The sequence below is a fragment of the Dermacentor silvarum genome, chromosome 6, assembly GCF_013339745.2.
Source record: "Dermacentor silvarum isolate Dsil-2018 chromosome 6, BIME_Dsil_1.4, whole genome shotgun sequence".
Lineage (NCBI taxonomy): Eukaryota > Metazoa > Arthropoda > Arachnida > Ixodida > Ixodidae > Dermacentor > Dermacentor silvarum.
In genome coordinates this window covers 169975464-169992366 of record NC_051159.1, presented here as the reverse complement: position 1 = coordinate 169992366, position 16903 = coordinate 169975464, and the positions used below count along the sequence as shown (strand labels likewise).

General features: G+C 47.6%; 1 protein-coding gene across 2 annotated transcripts in view; it reads left to right on the top strand.

Annotated features, from left to right (window-relative positions):
• Window positions 1-16903, top strand: part of LOC119456386 (acetylcholinesterase) — a 64409-nt gene that overhangs the window by 16995 nt on the left and 30511 nt on the right. Inside the window, exon 1 of one of the 2 annotated variants that reach the window (XM_049669805.1) lies at window positions 967-3076. The exons of the other annotated variant lie outside the window; for it this stretch is intronic. Coding sequence (XP_049525762.1) covers window positions 1470-3076 — 1607 coding nt within the window. The 5' untranslated portion in view covers window positions 967-1469. Of the gene's footprint in view, window positions 1-966; window positions 3077-16903 lie in introns of those variants that run through there. 2 annotated transcript variants of the gene reach the window in all.

The window sequence follows — 16903 nt, the reverse complement described above, 5'->3', positions numbered from 1 at the left end:
ACAGACCCTCACATTGAAGATATGAAGGGACGTGACAGTGAGTGCGGAAGTGTACGGGCGTCGAAGCATGGCGAGGTTAGTTTCGAATGATTGTTCCGTGAGGTGCGAATAGTCCTCGACATACTTGTGTCCCATGTCGAGGGTACCAGACGTGGAGAGTTGACACAAGGATTACAAATGCTGGGCTAGTCGGTTCGCGCTAAGAGATAAAAGTCACTCAAACGCTGTCGTGTTCGATGTTGTGTTGTCCCCTTTTGCATGATTTTAATCTCTCAGTGGTTGATATTCCATGGACTGCACGTATTGGGAGTGAGTGGATGTGTCGATAGCATTCATAACGGGCAAATGCTAGGGGATTTCGAAACTACTGAATCCATGAAACAAACAATAAATCAGCATGGAGGCGGCAGCATATTCTTTCCTCGCGTGGAGAAGTCGACCTTTCAACGTTAAAATCTCTTCTGCGAAGCAGAAATCTCACGAACAGGCAACTCGCGCGTGTAACCTTCACGTCAAATGCTGTAATTGATGCGTTATGGTTAGCGAGGGATGGTGTTCTCATAAGCCAGTTTCGGTAATGTGTGAGCGCCTCATAAATAATGTTTCTCGTTTTAGATAAATTGGATTGTTGTACTTCATTACCACTCGGGAAAGCTAGTGCGATAAAACAACATGCATTACATTAGCTGTTTAAAGGGAACCCTCCTTCGTGAATTATAAAGGCAATAAGGAAAAAAAAAGTAAGATTTTACTACACAAGGAAGCCGTAATTAAAAATGAAGAAGTTATACAAATATATAGCGTACATGCGGCTGATTAGCGATTTGAAGCGGACGCTTTAATGCTCTTTCCAGGGATTGTGGGTGTGCTCTGTGGCAGAGTTTCGCGGATCCCCTGTCACGCCCATACGGAAAGCCTGCTTGTTACTAAACATGCAGTATCGTTTACATACGCTGTTAGCAGAATTAGCACATCGCTAAGCACACATCGCGCAGCATTATCTGCCGAGGTCTTGTTGTTGAAACAAAATAAAAGGCGTTTCTCTCTCTCTCGGCGTTAATGAAACGTAGGCAAGCGTGACGTACGCCTGGTGCTGCAATGAATGCGAGAGATGTGAATGGCCAAGGCCCCGTTTCTTGCCTCCGGAGAGGTATGAGGGGGAAGCCTTGAGAAAGGCGAAGCCCAGACGGTATACGCACGATAGACGGCCGATTACAGTCTACTTCCGCGATAGAAATCGAAAGCGCTTGTGAGCGACCTCCTCGCCTCTTCCTGTCGTGGCCGTACTCCGGGTGCTGCGACGTCGCGTCCTAGCCGCTTGAGGTCGACTGCCACCGTTGCCCTTCTCGTTTCCCTTGCTCCGTTCTTACCCTTTCTGTGAAAAGCCGACGCCGATTGCGGGGGTCCTTAAAAGATGAATATTGCTAATGTAGCCCTTTCAGTCGAGCTCGCGCTTCGACACCGCAGTGATGTCTTGTAACGCGGTCTCCGTGTTTTCGGTGGTATTGACAGTTCTCGTCTGGAACGCAACACCGTGCGCTTGCTCAGGTAGCGCGGAAGTCGAAAATGAGCGCGTCGTTGTCAAGACACAGCAGGGATATATCGCCGGCCAGCGTGACACCGTCGACGGCCACACTGTGTACAGGTACGCCGGCGTGCCGTTCGCGGAACCGCCGCTGGGAAACCTCCGATTCCAAAGGCCTCTATCGGTGAAACCCTGGAAGGGAGTTTTGAACGCCACCAGCTACGCCCCGTCATGCATGCAGATGCCACTGCAGGTAGACGAGAACGTATACCTTGACTATGGCAAACATTCCGAGGACTGTCTTTACCTCAACATCTGGCAGCCCGCTGGTGCGAGGGCGTGCTCGAAGGACTCAGCCTCCACTGAGTGTCGTTTGCGGCCTGTTGTCATCTACTTGTACGGCGGCGGGTTTCTGACTGGTGACGCGAGCTTCTTCATCTTCCGCGGCGACCGCTTTGCCGCCATCGCCGACGTGGTGTACGTAACGGTCAACTACAGAGTGGGCATGTTCGGTTTCTTCAAGACGAACCTACCAGAGTACAAAGGAAACGCTGGTATGTTCGACCAGGTGGAAGCGATGAAATGGGTCAAAGAAAACGCGAAAGCGTTCGGCGGAGATCCGGAGGAAATAACCATCTGGGGTCAGAGCGCAGGTGCCGTGTCTGTTACGTACCACATGATATCGCCGGTTAGTCGAGGGCTGTTCAAGAGGGCGTACCTTCAAAGTGGCGCACCCGGTTCGGCTCTGGCGTTGATGAAACTCAACACGCCAGCGGTGGCGCACAGAGCGATGGGTTTGCTCGGATGCTACAAGCCTGCTATCCCGTGGAAGCAACAGGCGCAAGAAAGCATGAAATGCATACAAAGCGTCGATGCCAAGGAGCTTTTGGAAAAGACAGCTAGAGAGCTTCCCTTGACGAGCTTTTTGTTCCTTCCGACATTCGGTGACGAATTCCTTCCCGCAGACCCCCTGGCTGAAGGGCAGCAGATCAAGACGGGAAAGGAACTTCTGCTCAGCACTACACCAGACGAGGGGTCACTGTTCGTCAAAGCGATGCTCCTGAGGAATCCTCACCTCCGAGAGCTCATCTCGGAGGACTACAAGACGCCGATCAAGATCCTCATGCGCCTCCTGCTGGACGTGCCGTCTTACAAGACTGAGTCGCTGGCTGACGTTTACCTGAAAGGCATGGACAAAGGTGACATCAACGAGACCGAGTGGAAGATGAACTTGGGACGCATGTTCACCGACGCGTTGTTCGAGTGCGCCGCGGATAGCTTCGCACTGACGGCGTCAAAGAAGGGCCATGACGTGTACCGTTTCCTGTTCGCGCACAAGCCAACCTTCTCCATCTGGGAAGACTGGATGGGCATCACGCATGGAGACGACATCATATTCACGGCCGGCACTTCTGCCGACCTTACGCGCAGCATCAAGATGTACGGCCGGTACCCTGGTGACCATAGCATCGCGCTTCCGGAGCCCACCGAAGATGAAATGGAGTTCTCTCGCGACCTCGTCCGCACGATCGGAAGCTTTGCTAGATATGGGTGAGTTGGAAAATTACTGCTTTTGCTGCTCCTTGCTCATTTCGACATGAAGTTCACCGTTTAGGTTTAAGTCTCACTAGTAGGAAATATAGAAAGCTATCGTTCAGCACAATGAAATATCGTGTAAAAAGGCTGCTTTTAGTTTCGGCTAGCCGGTGCGGTATGAATGTCGCAGGCTAAACCGGTCGGGCAAATAACAAGTCAGTCTTGAACAATAGTTAGCTTTCATGCTACCTTTTGCATGCGTACTATACCAACTTAAGCCAGCTGCAACTAGAGAGATTTAAAGCTGTAGTGATATTCTGCGTACGATGTTCGGAATATATATATATATATATATATATATATATATATATATATATATATATATATATATATATTTAATATTATATGCGGTACAAATTACCTCAAGGCGTTGACATGATGTAGCTATGGGCCAATACGTATGTTCTGCAATCTTCATTCTTTTTTAAATGCTTAACACTTGAATTATAGAATTACAGGATGATTCACACCCCATCCTCTTTGCGCACGCCCATGTCGTCATTTAAACTGCCGTCGTGCTGAGGAACGATAATAGTGCGTGGCTTCTTCGCACTAACGTACCACCGAACTGATCAGAAGAAAGCAGCCTTTTGGTGCCTTCCCGAGCTTTTCCTTTACTACGACTTCAATTCCGTAGCCTACGGCGTGCTTTAGACATCCATGCCATTTTCGTTGATGCTCTTATAACCACCACGACTTCGTTCGATTTCTCTCCGCATTCCTGGGTCTGTCTCAGACTGTCCTTGCTGGCTTTTGGTGAGCCTGCAATTTTAATCTTTCGGCACTTATATATAACGCCGGCCGCGATATGACATTGCTGCATGACGTCGTCTCCGGATCCCTATCACCTATATGGCGTTGTGAGAACTATATACGCAAAGCAGTGTTCTGATTGTTAGGCCATTGCTAGGGGCTCGACAGTGATCGTGATGGAGAGCAGCATAATTCGTCTCAATTCAAAACGACCGCCTGATAACCGAAACACCACGCACTCGATTTTTAACGTGACCGTGACAACAATGGTGAATGAGTCTACGCTTGAACGATACCAAAGACATATGATATGCAGTTGTTGTCATAGTGTCAAACACTGCTTATATTATTTTATTGAACCATTACGTGAACACTGAACTTCTCTTGAATATGATTTTGCGTTGCGTATATCATCTCTTTGTTTTTTCGTCCGCGGCTGAAGTAGTTCACCCGTCGCGGTGGCTCAGTCAGCTAAGGCGTTGCGCTGCTGAGCACGAGATCGCGGGATCGAATCCCGGCCGCGGCGGCCGCATTTCGATGGAGGCGAAATGCAAGAACGCCGGCGTACTTGCGTTGCAGTGTACGTAAAGAACCCCAGGTGGTCAAAATTAATCCGGAGCCCTTCACTACGGCGCACCTCATAATCAGAACTGTTTTTGGCACGTAAAATGCCAGAAAGAATAATGAAGCAGTTCATGGTTAGCTATCAGTACAGTTTGCTTTGCACCACCTTTTCCACTTTTTGTTTTTTTGCTAGAAAACACCGCGACACTTTTCTTAGTTTCCGCGTCAACAACCCGGAAAATGAGCCTGGTCACACCACTTAGCGATTGCACCCACTCGTCCCCTCACATTACCGACCCGCTTGTTTCGTCACGAAAATTGGATGTCGTTACTCTCACGTGTCAAGATGTCAAGGCCGAAGGTTGCCTTTCACTCTGGGCCACCTTAGGAAAGCGCATGCTACCTGCTGCCGCTGCTGATGATGATGAATTGTGGCTGATCCCTTTGTAACGGGCGGGCTGCTTTAAAGCGCCCTAGCCGGTGAAAATAAAAATAAAAAAAGGAAAAAAATTAGAAAAGGGAGGAAAAGAAAATGACAATGGCAGGGGGGGAAGGGCCGACCCCAACTCTTTTGCAGACACAGCCCATATTGATGCACAGACGTTGTCGTTAAAACTGTAATTCATCTGATCCCTTCAGAGTTGGTCACATTGTGCTGCTGCCAAGTCACACGCCAGCACTGTGCCAGTCTAGTCCTTCGTTACGCGCACTGCGTTAGACGCCACCGCACCCCGTTCCGGCCCTCCATTCTCGCTTTCAAATCCCAGTGCTAGCAGGAGTGTGGTGCCCTCTGTGTGTCGTGGGCACAAACCGGCGCACCGGAGGACTAGGTGTTCCGGATTTTCCTCTTCCAGGCCACATGTCCGACATGTGAGATCAACGGACGAGTCGAAGCGGTGACGGTACACAAGCGTACGCAGTGCTCCTGCTCGTGCCTCAAAGAGGAGCGCACTGCCACAGCTGTTATCGTACAGCTCCTCCATTTTAGTGTTGGTCTTGTGAGTGCTGTGCATCCGCAAGGTAGATTTCGCCGTCATTGCATTCCGCCGCACATGCGTCCTAATGCGGTGGCGCCATCTCCTAACGATGAAGTGAAGCGTTACTCGTGAAGGCCATCTCTTCCTCCTCTCTCTCACTTTTTTGTTGAGCTCATGTCATACTTTTTTTTTTCTCCTGCGTCGCTCTCTCTATCTTGCGTTAAGCTCTCTCTTTCCTCTTGATGGCTCCTGTAGTAAGGCTTTCTCTTTAACATGTATTTTACCAATTGACCCCCCCCCCCCCCTCCCCTGCCCGCTTTCCCTGTATTAATTTTGTTTCCTTTCTTGCGCTGTGTAGCTTTGTTTTTCATGCGGGTAACTGAATACTCTCCTACGAGTAGGGGACAGCTTTGGAGACGCGCCTCCTGTCGAATTATTTGTTTTCCTTCGCTTTCGATTGGAGTGTGTGTCACTACACGCTGAGCAGGAGCTCAAACCACTGTGCTTTGACGTCACAGAGGCTTCCCAGGTCGGCCGCGGCAAGCTTGCGACACGGTTCTGAAATCCCCCGACGCGGAAGCGACAGCGCATTTAGCGAGGACAATGTAACAAGTTGCCACGCACACGCTGACGTAACAGGTTTGTTGTAACAATGTGCGAAATGTGTCGTGCGTACCGGCTTTGACCGATGCGACAAAACAATGGTCTCCTCGGTGCTGGCAATTAATAAATTGTGCTTTCTAACTGCTGCCACCGCTGACCATCGTCGACAGCCAGGCGACATTACAAAAACCCAATAAGGACCCATTGTGCCCCTAGACATGACTCACGTAAACAGAAGTACTTTGACAGAGGCTATCCATTGGGCGCGGATGCATTGAAGGGCACAGAGAAGAAAAAGAAAAGAAAATGAAGGAGATGTGACTGGGGTAATGCGTAAGTACTTAAATGGTCACTTTTTTATTTAGGTTTACAAGCTCTTCGAGACATTCGTATCGTATACGTTCGGCTGGGCACGGCAAATGGCGAGACTGATAACTGTATATAGTTTTTACACAAATTAATTTGAAACATTGGCGTTCGCACTTCCGATCCGTGTGCTGAAATGGATTTATTTCTACTGGCTGCTTTGTTCCTGCCATTCGTCACAAAAGCACGGGAGCAGCAGCGCTTGGGCCGACTTCTTGCGAAGCTGTCTTTGAAGTGTTCAGAACTCGTATTGCTTCGAATCACCGTGTCGAGCGTATCTGTTAGGCGGACGTAACCTTCGCAGCGCAATCTTCTTCTTTCATCATTTACAGCCAAGAAGAGCCTCGCGATGGGATTACGTCTAGAATTCGTAGTTGAACACGTTGTCTCGAGATGTCGCTACCGGCGTGCTCGATCCCGATATGCGTCTGTTTAAGCGGCTCTGGTCCGATGCAGTTTCAGTTTCGTTGTTGTATTTTGGGCTTATACCAGCGTTCTTTGGCAAGCTCAATTATGTTATGCGTGACAGGAGTAACGGAGCAATTTAAACAACCACGTCCCTGATATGGTCGCCAAATCGCTGGAGCTGCCCTTGCATGGTTGCCTCTGGTTGCGAGCTACAGAATTCGATCCACACTGTAACGTGTATCTTAAAAGACAGATGGCAAAACTTTAATGTTTGCTTAATTTGTTACTGCGTTGAAGCGTTTCCCACAATTAGGAGGCAACACATGGGTGCAGTGTTGCTTACGCGACTAAATAATGAGATAACAAAATGTGGAAAAGCGTTTTGATATTTTAGTTAGAATTCAGCACGCATTGCTATGACGGTATGAAGTAACGGCTGCGTACATGATGCGCAGGAAGTCTCTATAATTTCAAGTTAGCCTTCAAAGCATGTCAGAGAGAGAGAGAGAGTTCATGCTGACTCGCCCCGTACTAGCGCGTATATATGAATAACGGTGCGTTAAATTACAAATTCAGCAGTATTATTTACTTTTCTTGCGACGTCCAGTAGAATACAGGCGCACTGACCAATTACCGCTAACTGCTCTTTGCACATGATGGCGATGTTTTATGAAGGACGCTGAATTCTTGAACAATTTTTAGCGTTTTTGTTTACTAGCACTCGCATTATGGATTTAAAGAAAAAAAAAAAAAGGCCCTTGCTCATTTGTCTTGAAAGCATCTGAAAGCTAGGTCAGAATGCGCAATAGAACACGCGAATTCTTATCTGTGTGAGGGTTCCTCATCTTGTGTTACTGATTATGGTTAGAACTCTGTGCTGAGGGAGACACATTGCTTTAGCCGAGTAGAAAATAGCCGTTATTACATTCCTGTTCATATGCGAGCATGCAATCGCAAATGGCAAAAATGTCTATGAAAACAAGCAGAGAAAGAAATAAGATCGGGTGGTTCTGACCGCTCAAGGCCAGCCATGAGATGAGAGGAAAACAAACACACAGGCAAATAAAGGCCAGCGTATGCAGCTGCGCTCGGGTAACGTAAGCAGGAAATCACGTGAGTTCTGTGTGAGCTCTCTGCACCCGATTCTGTATGCAGAGCTGCATCGAATAGCGCTTGGCAAGTCGTCAATGCCGCGTGCAATGTAATCGCTCGAGTGAACGCTGGCGCCGGTTCGGGCCATTGGAGCACGTTTTGTAACTAATAATCGCCGGCAACCACGCTAGAAGAACCGATTGTTCTTGGGCAAGCCATGCAGCTGATTAGGCATTGGCGTGGGCAGTACGATCGGGAGTCAGAAGAATCGCTTCGGGGAAGCCTTGGCGCGAAACAACAGGCCTTCCATGACCACTTCGATTAGCAGTGGCTTGTAAGCTGGTCGCTAATGGATCGGTGTGAGCAGATTGGCCTTAATGTCACGAATGCTTCGCAGTATAGCTTAGTTGAGCCATTACATTTCTTGCCTGGAAAGTCTCAAAGCTTCAAATCATTTGCAGTTGTTCGCAATCCCCTGAAATTGGAAGAGTTGCGCGCTCTTGCGTGTCAGCGAAATTGATTGTGTGTGTGTGTGTGTGTGTGTGTGTGTGTGTGTGTGTGTGTGTGTGTGTGTGTGTGTGTGTGCGTGTGCGTGCGTGCGTGCGTGCGTGCGTGCGTGCGTGTGTGTGTGTGTGTGTGTGTGTGTGTGTGTGTGTGTGTGTGTGTGTGTGTGTGTGTGTGTGTGTGTGTGTGCGTGTGTGCGTGCGTGCGTGCGTGCGTGTGTGTGTTTGTGTGCATGCGATAGCTCTTGCAGTTACATTCTAGTTGTATTCGTGATCTACCGTGGGAGCTGCTTGGTAATGATGATCATCATATTATAACGACAAAAAAAGAAATATAACGTTTCAAGAAAGGAAGGGCGTCTCAACCGGCCAGCAAAGCGGCTCCATTTCTATGCATAACAGAAACACAGATAGTGGACAACCTTGCTGCGTACGTGATGATTGAAGACGGGTCAATTCATAGCGAACCGTTAACCGTCAAACTGGTTTATTTCTGATAGGGTCATCCTTGACTCACTCTTTGCTTTCGCCAAGGACGCACATCTACTAGAGTGGCTCTGATAAGTATACGCCCCAGCTTTTATATTCCATCTAGTAGGCCTTCGAGCCAACCTTAAGTGAAAACGTCTTCATCGCCATCATTCAGGGGTCTGGACGTAATATTTGCATGCTCCTAAGTAGGAAACAAGGGGAAGCGACTGACTGTAAAATGCTGAAGCCAGTCAATCTGAGCAATGGGTGTCTTCGCAGTTCCCTCGGCAACGTTATGCGATGGTTAACCTGGATAGACCGGCCCTTATTTTCACACCCGTGGTGGTCGCTAGCCAGCAATCCGCTCACAGACATCCTGCGGTCGATTTGTCAGTGTTTGGCGAACATCTCATGGTCGACATCACGCAGACTAAACTGGGCCATAATCATATACTTTTTTTCCCCATTTTTTTATTCACATAAACTTCTTCCTCGAGAACTGCGTGCCCATGATAGAGTTCTCGAGACAGGTGCCCTATAGTTTGTGTTCTTCGCGGAACACCCGCGTCCTTAGTTATCAAGGAGGAAATCTCAGGGGCCTGATGACCTCAGCGCTGTATCTTACCCATGATCTTGCTTCTCGGTATTGTCATTTGTGCAGCGGACGTATATCATCAGCACGGCATGTTAAGTGCGTTGTTGTTGTTTATAACGTTGACAGAATCGGAACTTAGCTGTTGAAAAGCTTGCCATCCCGAAATAATAACTGAGAAGAAAACTCTAAACAAGAAAAGGTGTAGATAGAAGGAAAAAGCAAGAACATTTCACTCTGACAAAAATAAATGAATAAAAGAAAAACACCACGATGTTTGAGCATTGAGAGCACACCCTAGGCGGTGCATGCCAAGGCGCACGGGGAAGTCGTATACCAGCATAGAGCTGAAAGATCTTAAGCGATACCGCCAGCACAAATGTCTAAATATTTATAATAAATGAATATGCAGAAGGAGAAGAAATGTGGTGCAGAATACGAAAGCGGTAGAAGCAAAAGCCCCGGCTTCTTAGAAGGCGCGTATGAACCCTGACTCGAGTAAACCGATGCGTTAATTGATGCGTAAATCGTTCGCGCAATGCATGATTTCCACAACCGATGGTTTCTGCAACGAATGCTGTCTGCAAACGTTGTTGCATGAGTCAATAGTGTTATAGCGGGTAATATTCGGCTTATTCCTGCCATGATATCGCATTTTGCTCGAAACTGCTATCTTGTTTCTTTATTTTCGACGTGGAAATGATGTACTTTGTTTCTTACTTGTGCGCATGTGCAAATAAATTGAAAATGTTTCGTAAGATTTGCATTTTTATGCACGAGTAAACAGCTTTGTTGTAATAGATTTGCAAGCAAGGTGTGTATGCGGCACCCGGAATTATTTCGATCGCATGCCTGGAACAGATCACGGCAACCTCGACTGAGCATAATCGTGGACGAGAGGTAATGGCACCGAAAAATACGGCCAACTAAATCAAGCGAAGCAACTATTGTTCTAATAGCTCATTTAATTTCATAGCGTAGTCACATCAAGAGCCAGATTAGCTGCCGTAAGCATGATATAATTCAGTGAAGTAGCTAAAGCAGTGCGCTAGTTCGCCAAGACGAAGCATTTGCGTGTTGATTGATCAACAGTGGCAGAACAAGATAATCCTCTGGAGACTAGATAAGTTCCAATGGAACTTATCTAGTCGAAGAACAAAGATAAGTTCTAATGGAACTTATCTTCGTCACAGCAACAAATGTATATTGACACATACTAGGTACAAACACGCCTTTACAGATATTACCAAGGGGTGATGTCGCAGCTATCGTCTTTATTGTTTTTTCCCCTCTTTTCTCACCTCCTGCGCATTCCTTTTTTTTCTTGCAGTGTTCTTTGTTTGCCCACCCATTAGCCGCTTCACAGTGCTACGTTCATTCCTCTCGTTTGAAATCTGCGATGCGGCTGGAAAGCACGCTTTGCTGCAATGATGGTGTGTGTAGCAAGGAAAACTGCGTACCGCAGTCTTCTAAGCGTGAGACATCCTTTCTGTTGGAAAATGGCGTAAATCTCTGCAGAGATTTTGAAATAAATGGCGGGAATTTCAGGAAATGAAAAAAAAACGAGTGTTTTCTTTTTTTTTTTTTGAGCGGAATTGTGGGCAGCCAGCTGCGTATACGGGAATAATATTTAACCCGGTGTTTACGGAATCATCATATGCTAATTGGACAGGCTTATGTATCGTGTTCGTAGAGCGTTGTAAGTCTCACTTAAGCAGCGTACGTTACTTCACGACAAGAGAGCAGCGCCACTATCGCACTTTCTCAGAGTAGACAAGCTCAGCTTGCGAGCGAACACGACGTACATACATACATCGTATGTAGGAACTGATCGAAATGCGTGAATGAAGCTCGTGTCTTCTTCCCTCCCTTCCACCTGTCCCTTACGAAAAAAAAGAAGGCAAGGGATAGGATGGAAAAGTCTAAAACATCTGCTTTTCACTGCTATTTCCTGTCCTTCAACCAATGCTAGTCAGCATAGCGTGATGTTCAATTCTCGAAAGAATATCCTTGCTTTCATTCTTCTCTTTGCGGCCATTATTCGGGCGCCATCGTTTCAGATGCCTGTCCGCACTTAAATGAAAGCCACTGATGATAGGTTATTCTCAGCGCACCGTGCTCTCGCTGAGCATCGAGTGCCAATAGCGCACCTGGCCAACCTGTTTTCACGATGCTAGCCGCGGTGAATGTGAAGCTGGAGCAGCGAAAGCGCGGTCAGCCCGTAATCGACGTTGGATGCGAGGACTGCGCTCTTGCACCTGTCTCACCTCACGGTGGCTGACCGGGAGTTTGCATCGATGGGAGCGTCAATAGTGCGGCCTTGAGACGCTAGCATTAAAGTTAGCTCTCCGTATAGTTGCCGAACAGCTCGGGCGTGACGGCCTTCGCTGTTTAGCTTGTGTGTTGGTCGCTGCCGCTTTGCTTCTCTACGGCGGGGCCGCGCGACGTATTACTGGGATTGCGATCGAGACCTTTACCTGTTGGTTATTAGTGGGCTATTTAAATGCGATCGCGGGCGCGACCTTGAGCAGCTTTTTGGTGGGCTATGTTTGGTCTGCGACTGCATTCGAGTTCGTTCATTATTAATAGGATGAGAACGACCCGAAACAATTTGCACATTAGTGGCTTGTACGAGTGCATGTTAATTAGTTGATTCAGTCTGTAAGCGGAATGTGCATCAAAGCAAGACAGTGCAGACAGCGTATATGGACAGTACAGGCAGCGTTTTCGTCGCCGCTGTGAAAAAATGGAAGACAAGGATTTGCTGAGGAAAAAAAAAAAAAAAAACACGATCGTGGAGAGAGTCAAGAAATGAACGTGGCACCGGAAAAGAAAGGAAGGAGGGGCTGTGCTATGAAGCCAAGGGTTTCATGCGTTGGGAATCACACGTGCATATGCCACAGATTTCATAAGCGGCAGACTATAGAAATAATCTTCGCGTGAGTGACTGTCAGGTAACCAAAATAATTTATTATTTTTAATTAAAATTTTGTGTGAGATAGCAGAGATGCATTATTATTTTCAAAGTCTATGTATTTCTAAGCCATGCTTCCTACTTCGGTTTAGCTGAAGTGCACTTTTCACTCGCATTCTACAACCGCAGTCAGCGTATGCCTCGACGCTCTAGTAATGCAGCATTTTAACCAATTTTTTCGCACAGCGAAGGAACGGTTGGTTGGAGAAAACATTTCTATGATTGGTAGGCTTTCTTGTAACATCTTGTTGTGTTCAGTGCTCGTGTATCTTCTCCCCCCAGCTTTTGGAAAAAACACTCCTCACGGAGTGTTTCCTCCTCACGGGCAACACATGTAGAACCACGACGTTGCTGTTTTGTTGTTGTGGCTACCGTGAAAACGCCGTCAATACCGCCGAGTAAGTTTTATCCACTTGGCAGGCTGAGTGGCTAAGATTTGTGCGCTGCGACTATCACGCTTAACACTAATGCGTGAGCGCGCGCGCGGATCCCGTAGCCGCAAACGCCGCTTCGGAGTCACGTGGGTCTCGGTTAGCAGAATGGGCTGGCTTGCGACACGCGTCGACGGCTATCGTATGTAATAGCTCGTTTCGGCGGCAGCGTCCCAGGCGGGACGATTAAGTCGACTGTCGACAGGTGCCGCGAATACTGCAACACAGACGAGATGATGATTCAGGGCCGCCGCAGAACAGGTCCCCAAAACAGCGCCACTGAAGGTTTGCTCGCGAGGTATTCGTCCATGACCCGCGGAGTCACGGCTGCCTGGTGGAGATTCATTGTGACGATCGCCCGCCGCGGTTCGAAGTGCTGACGGCTCTGCATTATATAGTGTGATTATACTTGCCCTCGGACTTCCTTTCGCCGCTGACACCGAGAGGAAGGTCGGGATTCGTTGATGGCGTTTCTGGAACGACACTTCTGACACGCATGGCGAGACCTTCGTTGGCCGGCCTGAATGCAGCGAAGAGAATAAACGCTTTTACGCAGATGCAAATCCTCCAAAGACAGAAAGAGCGCATCACTCAGCAGGGTGACGGTGACAATGTGACGCAGCTGCGTCTCATTGCCTTGTCCAAATTAACCGGGATAAGTAGCCCGACTCCCGTCATAGAATTCATAAACAGCATAACATTCTTTCATTTTGACGACGTCCTTCACTTTGCGTTTGTATTCAAACCAAACGAGTAACTGTATGACATACACGCGGAACTACCGCACTGAGGTACTCTCCTGCCCCGCTATTGTGTTTTTAGCGCTTTCTTTTCTTCGAGGATGTCCGGCATTCTATATAGTTGTTTAGAAGAGCGTTGCAGGTGCGCCCAAAAGAAGCTCGCTTTTGCCTTGCCCGAAGGGTTGAGACACCGGCTGCCAGCAGTAGAACGCAATACAGGTGTAACAATATTGTCTCGGAGAGAACTAAAGTGGCCGCTAGCTCGTCACGTGCAGTCGCTTACGTAAGGTTATAGAACTCGATATATCGAAATGTACGATATATCGAAATGTACGATATATCGAAACTGCCGTCGCCGAAGTCAATGTTGTACAAAAAATACCATCTAAGCCTGCTCACTGGGAATTCATATCGTTACACAGAGCTACAGAACCATTCATACCAATCACGTGCTCAGCGGCACTGAGCTCCGCGCTTTTGTTACTGTCGGTGATAGAGCAGCAACTCTTAAGCCCACAGAAAAGGTCACATCTTATGACGGTGGGCAGCACTTCTCATAAAATTCCCTGACCTTCGAGCACCACGTTTTGCGGAAGCCGATGCCAACAAATGACACGACTTGATGAGTTGCACGCGCTGCGAGGAAGCGGACGTTAATCACTGGCTCGGTTCGCTTGACACGCGAACAAGCAAGCGAACAGCGCTTGATACGCGAATACGGCGGCGAAGAGAGGTGGCCTCGTCCTGGAGGCGCGCCTAATTGCTCGGCCATCGCATAAAACACAAGAGATGCGGCTTGCGCATAGCTTCCCGCGCTTCTTGTCACATACCGAGCTGTTGGATTCATCATCAACTCGAGGAAGAAAACGCCGCTGCTTGCTCAGCCTTGGCTTCTCGCCCACGTGGTAGACTCCCGTAGAGGGCCCATCATGCTTCGTTTGAACACAGCTTGAAGAAATGATGCGCATCTACCATTGCTCTCTCGTTCCATATGATCTACATAATCACGTTGTTTGCTGAGAGATCCGTGCGGGCGCTCACGTAGTCCTGTTTATTGGCACGTATTGAGCACCCAACCGTAGCAGGTTATTGAATTTAAGTGCCGTAATCAACGGTATTCGAGCAATCGTTTCACGGACGCGGGTCTTTGGAGATATTGGAAAGTCGTGCTCGCGTGACAAATTGAATTTCAATTCTGTCGCTAGAACGGGCACTTATACCGTATAGGGGCAGGGCTCGTCAGTTGATACTTGTTTCTTATATCCGTTTACTAGACGTTCGCTTACGACTCGTTATATCTTAGTTGTCGCAGCATCCGCTCACTATGCTTTCTGCCCTTGCTCAAAGGTTGATTTCGCAATCCGTTTATCCTGTCATTAATCAAGGAAACTTTACGTCTTCCTAAGGATTATGTTTCTGCCAAGGGACGCAGAAACAGCCGTCAATTATGGCTGGTTGACTCGAAAGCGGAAGCTTTCCGAAGAAAACATTTTACATCCTTAAGGAACGCATACAGGACACCTTCCGCCAATATTAAAAGGTACACTTCATATGTGTTGAAATAGTGACAAGCGTGCGTGTCAGAACCTCAATCACTGATATTTGTTACGATGTTCTCCTGCTGAAGATTCTCGCTCATGGAACTTTTCCTCATTAGAACCTCACACATGGGTAATTGCCAGATTTGAACACGAATCTAGTGTTGCCTTTCATATTGGCGGAAAGTGCACATTGCAGCCATGCATGTGGATTGCGCAGTGAAGGCAACTTATCCTTTTCGCAAGGTTTTACGAATCAGCCGCTGCAGGAACCTTGACCCATTTCCATACGCTGCCTGCTTGTCGCGTTTCGAGGTGAATTTCGCGACCGCACGTTATTCGGCACGATGGAGAGACGGCGGAGAAGCACTCATTCGTAAAATCAGTCTCATAGGTTCACTCGTTTCCTTCCTGCTTATTATTCTTGCCAGTATGCACGAACGCGCAGCTCCTCGTTTTATACGAATGCTTTTTCGACCGACATGCGAAAGCCGGATAATATGTTTCAGTGAAAGGTCACTGCATCCTGCTGCATCGTTCATTCGCTAACGGCGGCAGAGGAAAGAAGGCAGTGAGGGAGAGGGGAGATCCGACGTCGATGTCGTCTATGATACTCTCCCACGTTCTCTCTATGGTCCTCGCAGCTACTTGCATGCTTAATTGTTGTGAGCAGGCAAGCTTGTCGACCGAGCGAACTTCGGAGCTCGAATGAAAACTAGTCGGAAGCTCAAGGCTCGGAACTATAGCTCGCATAATCGGTTCCTGGGTCCTTGAAGGACTCGCCAATCGCAGCAGCCAGAACAAAACCACATGACCTCTAGGACGGGCGAGGAGCGGGGGTAGGGAAGGTCAAATCCTGAGAATGCTTTCGGTAAAGAGAGAGAGAATTATTACGGGCTACGGCACACGCACGCAGCACAAGGTCTCGTGTGACGCTTTTCTTACTTTTCATCGCGATGCAGATCGCTTCTTTTTCGCATGCAATGCCACAGTGTGTTTGACCTCCCCACTTTTTCATTGGGCGATTATTGGCCACCGGCGTACGCCATTGAAGGTTATAATTACAAATGGCTTTTGGTTTTTGAGCTTTCTCTTGCATTCCTTTTTTTCAGAAAGTCGTATAAGTGAGACAAGGAAAGGAAAATGCGGTTTAACTTTTGTGCTATATGTGTCGTTTACTGGTGCGTGCCGCGTGAGGAAAAGAGCGAATAAAGCTTGTGATAAATAGTTTAGCGCCCCGGCACACGCAAGCCGAGTGTGCCGTTGCCTTTGCATTCATTTTCTATAACTTGCAATCTGTGTAGCCGACGGGTTGAGAATTATTCTTTGCGCGCACAGAGAGCTGCATTGTGCATTGTGCACACTTTGCGATTGGGGTAGCTTCGCGCTCTTGCATGCATTCTTCTTCTTCTTTCTGGGGTTTTATGTGCCAAAACCAGTTCTGATTATGAGGCACGCCGTATAGTGTAGGGCTCAGGTGTAATCTTGACCACCTGGGGTTCTTTAACATACATTGGTGGAAAGGTCACTAGTAAGAAATAATTGTTCGAGTATTTTGGATGGCATTACAATCGCTGTTGCTTCCGTCTACGATTGAATTAGCGCTAACCGACAGTTTGCATATATATATATATATATATATATATATATATATATATATATATATATATATATATACATAGAAGGAATATGCATTTTTAATGTTCTCCTTGCAAGCGCCATATTAGCAACAGTGCTATAGAAACAGCTTTTCTGATGCGTTTCAACTTA